This window comes from Pteropus medius, unplaced genomic scaffold (genome assembly GCF_902729225.1).
Source record: "Pteropus medius unplaced genomic scaffold, Ma_sr-lr_union100, whole genome shotgun sequence".
NCBI lineage: Eukaryota > Metazoa > Chordata > Mammalia > Chiroptera > Pteropodidae > Pteropus > Pteropus medius.
In genome coordinates, this window is record NW_024345601.1 from 16877010 (window position 1) to 16889646 (window position 12637).

The 12637-nt window shown below is 32.1% G+C and overlaps 1 protein-coding gene across 3 annotated transcripts in view; it reads right to left on the bottom strand.

Moving 5' to 3' along the window:
- The window catches only part of DARS1 (aspartyl-tRNA synthetase 1), a 43104-nt gene that overhangs the window by 7589 nt on the left and 22878 nt on the right, over positions 1-12637 (bottom strand). For all 3 annotated transcript variants that reach the window (XM_039874563.1, XM_039874565.1, XM_039874564.1), the window contains 6 exons: positions 10546-10648; positions 7912-7992; positions 6955-7014; positions 5710-5821; positions 4757-4891; positions 2544-2691 (listed from right to left, as the gene is read on the bottom strand). In XM_039874563.1, the coding sequence (XP_039730497.1) occupies positions 2544-2691; positions 4757-4891; positions 5710-5821; positions 6955-7014; positions 7912-7992; positions 10546-10648 (639 nt within the window). The remainder of the gene's footprint in view (positions 1-2543; positions 2692-4756; positions 4892-5709; positions 5822-6954; positions 7015-7911; positions 7993-10545; positions 10649-12637) is intronic.

Sequence of the window (12637 nt, forward strand, 5' to 3'; positions counted from 1 at the left end):
GTTATCAAGAAATTGTTTAAGTTAAAGAATGAAATTTAAACATTTAAAATATTTAATACCATCTTTCAGTCTTACATTGTTTGTCACCATGGTGGCACTGATGGATTAAAAGTTTATCTCATATCGGCTAACACTGTTAGAAACATAAAATAGCCATTTTATTAGGCATTAAAAATTTTGACTTTTTAATTCTTTAATAACTCTTGTTATCATTAAGGAAGACCAAATTAATGAATACTTGTCTTATCTTCCCCATTCCCATTATACTGTAAGTTTTTTTCAAGAGAGTGCCAAATTATTTCCCATTTTAATAATTAGAATAGTGTCTAGCCTCTAAACAATAGGCATAAGACAAATGTTTACTACATTGAATTGGAGGATAATATTTTATTAAGATTAAAAAGTATATTTATGGATGAAATGATAGTTGAGATTTGTTTTGAAATAATAGGGGGTGGTAGAAATGGATAAAACAAAATTGGTCATGGAATGACAATGGTTGAAATTGGGTGATGAGTACACGAGGTTCATTAGTCTACTTTTATGTTTTAAAATTTTCCATAATTAATAGTAAAAAGTATGTTTACATTCTATGAAAAGAGTAGAAGTTAAAATACTATCAATTCCCGATTTGTCTTAAAGATTTTCATAGGTGCAATAAAGGCTGGCCATTGATTTATTCAAATCTTGATATGAGTTAAGATGACCCCAATAATTGATTTTTAAATTGCTTTTCTTTGTTTTCGACATTAACTTTATTTATGTTTATCAATGGTAATATAAAAATATGACTCAATATCTTAAAATACATTTGTATTCTTCTATGAGATAAATATTAATGAAAAATATGAAGGGACAAGCCAGGTAACCCAATTTACAACTGACACAAAAACTTGAAATTCCTAAATGACTTATAGATACAGAAAGAAGGCTTTTATTTCCAAGTTGCCCCTTAAGTCTACTGAAGAAGTCCAGTGATGATGGTATGTGAGTCTCTAATTTGTTAGTAGAGATATGATTAATCCCAAAGGCCCGATTCATGGTTGGTCTGTTGTTACAAAAACCAAAGTGGCAATTTCATATTCCAATATTAATAGAGAAGATATCAACACCTAAAATAAACAGGCTTCAGAAACTTTCATGAATTATAAATGTGAAAAAATGAGAAAAGCTCTATTTATTGTAGTTTCAAAGGTTAGCTTGTTTTATAAGGAAATATTAGGTGGACTATAGATTATGTCTGAATGAAAGTTGCTTAAAATGAACTGTATTGAAATGTTTCGGAGAACAAAGATGTTTTTTTAAAGGCTGTGTACAACTGACTAGTCATTAAAGGTATAATGCAATGTAGAGAATGCCTGGAAAATATTGGTGTATATGCTATAATATTTGTTAAGATCGATAATTAATTTCTGTGTTCTTAAAATCACTCATTAGACTTGCAATGGAGCAAATGGATTCATAACATTTTTACACTCTTTTTAGGTATCAATGAAGCATATTCAAATATATCAATTAATAGTTAAATCGGTGGTCTTCAAATAAAAATTTCAAATACAGTACTTTGTCAGTTATCAAAGCACTAGATAAGTCTCTTATAGCCTACTTAATATTGAAGTACTGTCACAACTATGAAGAAAGGAAAACGACTCGATTCTACTTAACTTGCTTTCCATTTTCTTATTTTCTCTGTTAAACATTCACAAGTAAAAAACTTTCAATGACCTTTAAAAAGGGAGAAAATGTTTGCCAGTTTAGAGGGTATACCTTGAAGATTCTACGTAATTCAATTTCTGAACATCAAGGACATGTCTAATAATGTTCTGTAAATGCTTTCAATTCACCAGGCCCAAATAAGTCAAACGTCCCTTTAGTGTACTAGTTTTTAACCATTGTTGGGCACTCAATGGAAATATAAATTGATCTAAGAATTAACCATTCCTGACATAGGCTAAATTTACACAGACAAAGTCAGTGAAGGTTAGAAACAAGTGTACTAAAGGAACCTTTCTTTACCTCTGAGGTAAAGTAATAATACTACCTTCACTTCACTTATAATAGCAAAGGAAACTGAGACACAGTTAAATAACTTGCACAAGGCCCACAAAGATAGGTAGCAGAGCTTAGATTTGAATTTAGGCTACCTGGATCTAGCTGAATCCAAGCTCTTAATCACTACCTCATACTAACTCCCAAACAATAAACTGCTATAAAAGTGATATTGGCTCTATTTCTTGGGCAATTCAGGTCGTCAGTATAAAGGAAAATATGAATATAGGTAGGCTGTTCACAATCTGGTAAACTTCCCTACCAAAATGAGGTTAACTAGCTGAAGTCCCAATTGACCTGGATACAGAACAGTATTTTAAGTTTGGACTTTTTTTCACTAATTAACTGATTATTTAACTATCAAGTCTTTATATGTACGTATAAGTTCAATAAAAACTTAGTTTACATGTTTCAACTCAAGAATTGCTTTATTTTGAAGAACTCAAACTGATTCTTAAGTCCATTTAGAGATATGAAATATATATATATTTTACCTTTCTTGAAGTCCTTTGAATATCTGTACTAAGGTGTCAGCAATTTCTTCCACAACCTCATGGTAATGGTAATTAAAAGCCATTTCAATATCCAAACCAACAAATTCAGTTAGATGTCTGTGGGTATTAGAGTCTTCAGCTCTGAATACTGTAACATTAACAAAAGAAATACATAGTAAATGGTGTTTTAAATTTTGGAGAAATTGGGATTTAAATACACAATTCTATTTACTAGTACTCAAATGGTACTATTTTCATTATTTTTATAGGGTTGGAAAGACCTTTGATAAGCCATTTGTTTCAGCATTCTCTTGGATGGCAAGTTCATTACAAATTCCTACAGTCATGTAGTAAAAGCTGTAACAAATGTAAATTAATAAATGAGACTCATGAGAACCATGAGAGAATGCAGGATCTCATGAGCCTGCTCAATAATTAAAAATAGATTTAATATAGTGAGTTCTCAATTTTATTAAAACTTGACTCAAGCTAAATGAAATCCGTATAAGCTAAATGAAATCTGTATAAACAAAGTAACATTATACATATTTCAGCCTCAGTCCAGCTCTTATCGTCACTATCCACTATTGTCACATTTTCTTCCTTCCCAGTTGTCCTGACTCTAGTTCTGCTACATTTTTCATATTAATATTTCTATAACACATGCTCGCTCAGTAAATTACAATGGTTCCCAAATGACTACTGTAATAAGACATAAAATGACAAAGTCTAAAAGCTTTATGCTCTCATAATTTAAGCCTACCCTTATTTCCCATTTTTCTTAATACTAACTAGTCTTATTTTTATTTTCTTCCATGTTCTTTACTCATCCTGTTTCTTTTGACTAGAATGCCATCTCTATTGCCTTTATCTCCTACTCTGCCCTTAAAGCTCATTTCAGTTGCATTTTCTTTTATGTGACTCCAGCGAACTCCATTTTCTCCCTCTTTTTACACTAGCTATAACACATAATTAACATCAATCTGCTGACTGTATAGCACAATCTGATTATTTGCTGTGAAAATCAGTTGACTACTCCCTGTAACTGTTATGTGTATACATGTCTTATTCTGTCCTGGGAGCAGATACAATGTCTATTTCTTGTCACTCAAAGCATGGTCTGCAAATAAGCAGCATCAGCAAGCAGTACCTGGGAGCTTGAGAGAACTGCAGAATCTCAAGCCTCACCCCAGACCTACTGGTCAGACTTTGCATTTTAACAAGATTTCCAGGTGATTTTTGTGCACATTAATATTTGAGAAGTACTGGTTGATTCTTCTTTTATGTACAAGGTACCTAGTGCAAAGCTATACATGCAGTAGGTGTTCAACGAATAATTATTTAATATATTCAGAAAATTAAGACATTTAATGATCTTGCCAGTGTCTCTATGAGCAGGTATTTAATTTTTACTAAGCTATCAAAAAACTTACATATATGAAATAACTGGTAAGTTTTAAAGGATGAAGTAAAGCTGGTCTTTGTTTATAATTATCTTCATAAAAGAATTTGCTACATGACTATGTGTCTGTGCTCGACTTTTAAGCAAATATATCTTAAAAACCATGTTAATATAATCTATTAAATCAGGCATTTGTTAGTAATTTCTAATGGTCTTTAGCATATTATCAACATTAAGAACAGTACAAATAGTAAGAGTAAAAAGAACAGCTTTGGAATAAAACTAGTAGCAAAATATACAGAGGCACATTTATAAATTTACAATAGAAGTAAGGAATTACCAAGGATGACAAAATATTATTTGGAAGACTGCAACAGTTGTTCATTAATGTTGATGGAGAGTTGAAAGGACAGTCCAAATAAGAACTAATTCTGTTCTAATTATACTTAAGTATAATAAATAATATATTTAGATATACTTTAGAGGGTATATATTTTCAAAGCACATATTTTAAAAATAAGATATTCTCAAGATAAAAGTTTTCTTCGGCATTCTTCTGTAAGAATATATAATACTTATATTCTAGTTACATAAATGATGCTCAACTGTTTAAAGAACTATTGAGCATACATTTTTTTTGAAATGTTTACCGAAGCATATTATCATTTTTACCTCAAAGTCTAGTGTTTATGTAGTCAACATATAAAAGAATTTAAGCTTTAAAACTGTCTCTATGTAAAGTGTGTTTCTAAAACCCTAACTATGGTCCAATTAATGAATTTTGAGAGAACTATAACTGCCAAAACCTTACCTGGTCCAATACAGAAAACCTTCTCAAAATCAGCACAAATACACATTTGCTTGTACAGCTGGGGGGACTGAGCCAGATATGCATTATTTTTAAAATACGACACAGTAAATACGTTGGCTCCCCCTTCACTGGCAGCTGAAACATAAACATTTATGTTGTTATAATCAATTATAAGCTTATCAATGCAAACTTGTTAAAAACAGTTTATACTTTTGATTCAAGTACTTCACTAAAAAACAACAACAACAACAACCTGGAAAATCAAGAATTGCAGAGAAACCATAGTCTATATAATTCCTATATCTGATTCTCAACAGTTTATATTTAGGAGAGGTTTGCTAGACCTTCATTTTACTTCTTTGGATATATATGCTTCCTTTCTGCATTGATTTTAAATCTATTAAAGCTACTTAATTGTGAATTATTTTTAAAAAGAAAAAAGAAATTCTTAATAATTTTTCTAATTATCAAGAATGCAATGTTCCATTTTTTATTTATAACTAAATGACATTTATAACACATTTTAGTGTTATTTAAGCAACTCTAAAAAAGGTAAAATGATTTAGATAAGGTTCTCATATAAGAATGAGAATTAAGATTTTTACCATCTGTAGTATTTAGTATTAATTTTACAATGCAGTTTATACGAAACAAAATTATAATACCAATTTAAAAAGAAACCTACGCAATGAAAGTTTCTGGTGCAACTTATATAACAACAATTTTGTTTTGTGTGTTACTGCTTCATTTTATAATTCTTATCACATAATGATTCCTGAAATAAGGGGACATTAGTGATATGCGACTGCTGCTATACAGCATAGTCTTCAAAATAAATAGTCTCATAGCAATAAACCTTAAGGGATATTTAGGATTCTCAAATTAAAAAAAAAAATAAAATAAAAAGCTAACATTAATCTACTTAAGAACAAGAGAAATATCTTAAAGCATACCTGAGATAATTTTAGGAGTCTGGATCTCCACAAAACCCTTGTTAATTAAAGTTTCTCGGAAAAGATGGCAGATGCCAGACTGGAGACGAAAGACTGCCTGACTAGTTGATGTCTATAAAATAACAGAATACAATTAAATCAATTTGTAAGGTTTAAAGGACATAATGCCCCATCTAGAGCGCTAGCTGATGTTGCCATGTGGCCCCAAAATTGCCAGATTCATCTCCAACCTTTTTAAAGAAAGCCATGTCTATCCAATGTACCCTCCCTCCCTTTTTTTTCAATGGTGGCAAGGAATTTAAATTAAAAAAAAAATGATGTGGGCCAAAGAAAAATACTTTTTGGGCCAAATTCTAGAAGCATAACCAATAACTTGTGTGAACAAACAGCACAGACAAATATAGCATGATGTCTAATTGCTGTGGCCAAAATTATGAACCCTGAGGTTTAGGTTTCTAAGGAGTACCAAGAGGACTTTTGATTGCTAGCCTTTTCTATATACTACAAATTAATATGGAAAAGGTACCAGTAGACAAAAAGCAAATAATCAGGGGAAACATATGCGTATATATGAAAAGGTAGACCTGTATGATTACAGAAAAGTTGGAAAGAGCTCATAAGGTGACAAAGACTTTAAGTTTTAGGTAAAATATGTTACGTAAAGGAGGAAGATGTGGTCAAAACATTAAGAAAGAAAGATGACTTTGGTTTTACTACAATGATGAAACCACTGAACTCTTTCACTTGCAACCAAGCCAGAAAGGGAAAGAGAAGACCTGTGAGATTACTATATAAACCCCCAGGGCCAACTACTTCTTTATTGTTAATTCTGTGTTCAGATCGAATTCAAAGGATTGAGGCATTAATTACTAATCTTCACCCAGTTGTTCTAAATGTGGATATAATTTCTTTCAGAATTTTGTAGGGATATTAATGGTTATGTTTCCATTTGCTGACTACCTTGTCTAAAACAGGTATCATCTGGAAGCAAGTCCACTTTCTGGATTCGTGTTCCTTTATCATTTTAAAGCGAAGCAAATCAATATTCTGTGAACTATTACTCAACTGTCCTTACTGATAGCAATTCTTTTTAGGGGAAAGGTCAGTTGGAAAGTTGTTTCTCGTATTATCATACTTACCTATATGCAAATGTCAATTAGTTCTATAAACCCAAGACAGGTATGTTATCCCTGCCCTCCTTGATTTTGGCATAACCAGGTCACTTAATAAATAAATGAGGCCTACCCTAAGATCAATGACTCTGTTGTCTAATCTTGTATCCTGGTTAACAGTAGCTCTTCCTTCCTAAAAAAAAGATGAAAAAAGATTTTACTAATTTTTTTTCAGAACACGAAAAACATAGCTTTTTAGGAGCTATGTTTACTTTTAAGTGACAATAGGTGTGTTTATGTGCATTAATATTAAACCCAAAAATGAGGGATTCGAGGAACAAGAAGCAGGGCTAGAGAGACATTACTGTTAAAAGAGAGAGAGAGATAGAAAGAAGAGAAATGAGAATGAACAGGGAGTAATGCTTTCTTTCCACCTCCCACTCTCCATCTCCAAAAGCCTCGCCTCATTATTGGAGCATCAGAAGAATTAACCATCTGCACTTTTATTGATTCCTGGATTTTATCAGCTAGTAAAAGACTGAAGGAACAGATAAAAGCTGATAGAGTAGTAGTTCTCATTGTATGTTCCAGGCATCAGTGAGACACTTTCAGGCAGTGCATGAAGTCAAATCTGTTCTTCATAATACCTTTTTATTCTCATTTTCTCCTGACTATACTGAGGAGTCTTCCAAAGGCTTCATGATGTGTGCTATCATAACAGAATGAATGCAGAGGCAGATATGAGAATATAACTGTTGTCTATTAAGCCAGACATTACAAAGATTTATAGATATATTTATAATATTGTTACTTTTAATAAATATTAACATTTTTATTTTAACTTCAAATACTGTAAAATATTGATAGATATACCTATAAAAACAAAAGCTTGTGGGTCAATTATTTTTAAGAGTGTAAAGGAATTTGTAGACCAAAAAGTTTGAGAATAGTTGATGTAAGAGTACATTTAAATAAAAATAAAGCTCAAATCAATAGGTACCCTTCATATAAAAGCAGGGCATCAAATTTTCAATGTTTTGCAAACCGAACATACAGAGGAAGCATAGTATTTCAAAAGTATAATTTGTACCTCTTCTCCTTCCATCTCAGGCCGAACAGCATCATCCAACTGCAAGGGCAAACGGGGTTCAGCCAAACTGATCACATAAATCTGAAAGTGAGAGATTACCAAAAATATCACAACACGCAAAACCTGTTATCTCTTGTTTAAAAAAACTACAGTTGACTTAAATATGAAGCGATGTTTGCATACCTTTTTAACTGAAACTACTTGCTAAAATCAAACAAGATGGTACATATTTTTTTTCACCTATAACACAGGGATAATATTTCTTGTCTACCTCCCTGGGTTGGTGAAACAGTCAAATGAGAATAAATAAGTAATAACTGGAGTTGAGGAGTCTGGGTTTAAGGCCTCACTTTGTCACATAAAAGCTATTGTTAGACAAATCACTTAACCTCAGAGCTTCAATATTCTACTCTGTAAAATGAGTTTTGTGGTAATGAATATAAGAACATCGTTCATTTGAAGGTTCAAGGGGTCATTAACAAATTGGTTTACTGTTAGCAGCATTTAGCTTTTTCTACCACTAGAACCAAAGTCAGCCCAACTCAGCTGTACTTCTTCCTTTTCTCATTCTTTTTCCAAACATCCCTTCATTGTCTTCTTTCATCAAACATATTATACCTCATTTTCTGCTGCTCTCCTGGGTGGGAGCTGCCATAGAGGGTATTCTTTTTTGGTGTTAAAATCCCTCAATATTCACTCACACTAATTGCGCCTTTTTGTACAATAAAGCAGTTAGGTCATAAAGAAAAAGTATCAGGAGGATACTTTTACTATAAGTACTATGATACTATTTTACTATGAGTCCTCCTCATAGTAAATTTATTGGTCACCACCCCCTACATCCAAGTTGTAGTGTTTCTCGCTTTGGTCAGTTAACGGAAACTCGATCTCCAAAGCAACTGGAGAACTGGGAAACTACTTCTTTTGTTTTTATAACTAGTACAAATTCATCATCTCCTTCATTAGGTTGTGAGCACTTTGATCCCCAGAACATCACATAGTGCTTAGCACAATGTATATACTCAGTAACTGCTGACTGAATAAATAAATAAATATAGAGTCATTGCTTATTATAAGATTCTATTTAGTATACAATATTTATTGTTTGTGAGATGCTTTACAATTATTTTTACTGAGGCAAAATTGGTCTGTAATGTCTTTAGGCTTTATATTTATTATTAACATTTATTAATGTTATATTAAATGCTAGATAATTAGAATATTTTAGAAGTACATTTATTTGCTCTATTCACTAAAATTTTGAAAAAGATATGCTGCTTGTAAGACAGGGGGTTGTTTTTCTTGGTCAACATATCCTTAGGTTAGTTTGTGTTTACCAGGTTACAGACTTTCCTGGTGGAGTTGGTTTAAAATGAAATTTGCACAAAGAGAACAAAGTAATTTGGCAAGTTAGGTCAGTAAAAAATACGAGATATTCTAACTCTTAAAGAGTTCTATGACAATTCCAGTTAAATAACCTTACTCCCAAATAAGCATGCACATATGAGTCTATCTTTCTGCATCTGTCTGTCAGTCTGCCTGACTGCTCTATCCTACATATGCTCACAGGGTGTGTGTGCATGTATGTAAGCATATGTAAGATAGAGCAATCGGGCAGACTGCTTAAGAGAAATTTAATGATGCATTTTGTGATATAAACTAGGCTTGGATCTGAGAACTGCAGGTTCAAAACTGTAGGGTTATTTCAATAGTACTAAATATATGTGAATTCGCTTACAGTATTTTGAAAGTCAATGAAAATGAGCACTTCTAGTTTTTATGTCTGAGAAGAAAATAGATGTGGGATAAATCTTGTATGAAAAGAAGTTATTGTTGGAATACAAGACCAATACTGTTTCTTTTGATTTTTTTTAAAACTGTAAAATATCAGAAATAAAATGATAATAAGGAAATACAATGATTAAGAATTAGTATAATTAATCAACATTTAGAAGTAAATCATTATAAGAAAGTTCACAGTAAAATAGTTTCATGATATTGAATAAAGCTTTTTTGATGTGTTTCATATTTTTCCCTACGTGACTATAGTAGATTGCAAAAATGGCTGCAATAATTCCTCTTCCTCCTGTATACATGTCCTTTTCCAGTGATGCTGCCTCTCCTCCCATTAAGAGGTAGAATCTACTTTTCCACCTGTCAAATTTGAATTTTGCCATGTGACTTGCTTTGACCAATGGAATATTTAGCAAATGCGACACAAGAGAAGCTTGAAAAGTTTTTGCACACTAAGGCTTCCCTCTCTTGCTTTTGGAACCAATCTGGCACCATGTCAACAAGCCTGGGCTGGCCTGCTGGATGAAGAGAGGCCACTGGAAAAGATGTCCAAGAAATACCAGTGAGCCTAGTCAATGACACATGGAACAGATGAGCCATTCCAGATGGGCCAACCCTATATGCCCAAAGCACAGAATAGTGAGCAAATAAATAAATGTTTGTTGTTTGAAGTCACTAAGTATTGAGGTGGTTTGTTATATAACAAAAGTTAATTGATTTGGTAATATAAATCTCAATATTTTATAGCAACTCTAATTATTAAGAACAGATTTAACGTATAGTTATAAGAACTACTGAAAACTATTTTTATACACAATTTTATATTTTGAAAAAGGTTACCTTTTGAACATGTAGCTCTACATCTTGCTGCGTACAGCTTCCAATTTTCTGATTCACTTTTCTCACAACACCTTCTACATCTATGATGCTCTCTTTGTTGATGCTGTCACAAAAGAAAAAATTCCCAACTTTAATCATCTCATCAGAGGTGTCAGAACTCATTTGGTGTTTCAACAGTAAAGTTGAATATATTAAAGTCTTCTTTAATAGAGTAAGCCACTTGAGATAAAGCCAGTCTATTTAACCTACTTACAATAAGCTATTATGTAGCATACCTTCTGAGATTTCTTGAAAAGATGATTTCTAGATGCCGTAATTTAGTTACCATTTATAAAATACTCTGGACGTAAAAGGCAACAGGACCAGCACTGAATTGTGAAAAGTAGGAAAAGTCTTTCAATTATTTATTAAAGAACATTTCCCTCCCTATAGTTGAAATTTACTAAGATCAGCATTTCCTAAAACAAGAAACACTGGCTTCAATAAATGCAATTACTGGTATGTAATGGAACTAAATAATAGAAGAAGGTCAACTGAAAAGATTTCAAGGTAATAAGAGGATATTAGGTTGCTGCAATTAAATCTTCACTGCTCATAGTTTGAGTACACACTGTCATTGACTGGATTTATGGCAGATAGCCTATTGGATTGTGTAATCTCATTTAAGAACATCTATATGAAGCTTAATATACACTAAGAGTAGAATAAACGCATTTTCTGGGCAGTTTAATTCTAAAACTTGAATTCTGAACAAAAGACACTCAAATTCTGAAATATAAAATTTATGAAGTAGCTTATTAAACTCACCGACTGATTTTTTGATTTCTAGTATGTAACCAAGAAAGAAAGGGTGTAATCTAAAAAGGTAGTTCCCATACAAAATGTACCAGTTTCACTTTTATGTACATTCTTGTACTGACAGAATGTATCACAATATATTTGTGGAAAAGGATATGATTTAACTTTCAAGTCTTGGAAAGTGATGTCAGCACCATGGCAACTAAACTGGCCAAAGGTAATTTCCCATGTAAAACTATCAACTAAAACTCTCAGGTGGTAACTGGAGGCTGCAGAGTGAGGTGAAAAAAAGAAAGAAGGAAGAAAAATGCAAGAGTGACAATTGGGAGAGAGCAGAGTTCCTGGGTAGGTAGAGTAATAGAAATGGCAAACATATATTATGAAAATCTGTCTTGGACTCCCTGTTTATCTGCTATGTGATAAACTCCAGCTAACTTTTGTATTAATCTCTTACGGTTCAAGTCTCTACCTAGAATCTTATAGTTTTAAAAGTTAATGTAGCAAACTGAAATTTTAACCTCTCAAATAAGTAAAATACCTACTTTTAGGTGAAAGATCTAAAAAAGAAAAATAAATAAACTTGTAGGCAGCTAGGTGACTCATTAGAAAATGAGAAACATACTTGTGACTCATCAGCTGCCAATAAATCACTTAACCACAATGACTAATATGAAGAAAAATATAACAAAATTCATATGTATACAAATAATAATCTGAAAAAGCCTTTTTTTTTTTTTTTTTAAAGAATCCAAACATCTCTATGCTGGGAGGGAGGGGTGTAACATAAGAGCAAATAGCAAAATGTAATCTTTAATTTTAACAACTGTAATCTTTAATTTTAACAACTGTTATTTAAATTAACTGCAGCCCTTTAAAGTAGTCACCATAACGTTAGCTTTAAACTGCAAAAACTTGCATTTATATTCACTGTAGACCTTAGTAGCAGTCATTACAAAAAGGTTTCCAGGGGTGCCTTCAAAAAAATTTGTCTTTACAAGATTCAGCCATAACTAACACAGACTAACATAACTAACTCTGTTCATTACTTTAAAATGGCCCTAAATAAAAATAATTAAAAAAAAAAGAAAAGGGATGACTTCTTGCCTGAACTTAAACACCAGCCACTAAATATTAGAAAATTAATGTCAACATAAGATGGGGAATCCAGAAACAGAGGCTTCGATATGTATCCCACCTTCCTGTTTCTAGAAAAATTCCATTTAAGGACCTCAAACCATTTTCAATACACAATTAAGGACCTGTTCTTAAATATCTCTAGGGAATGAAATGTGTC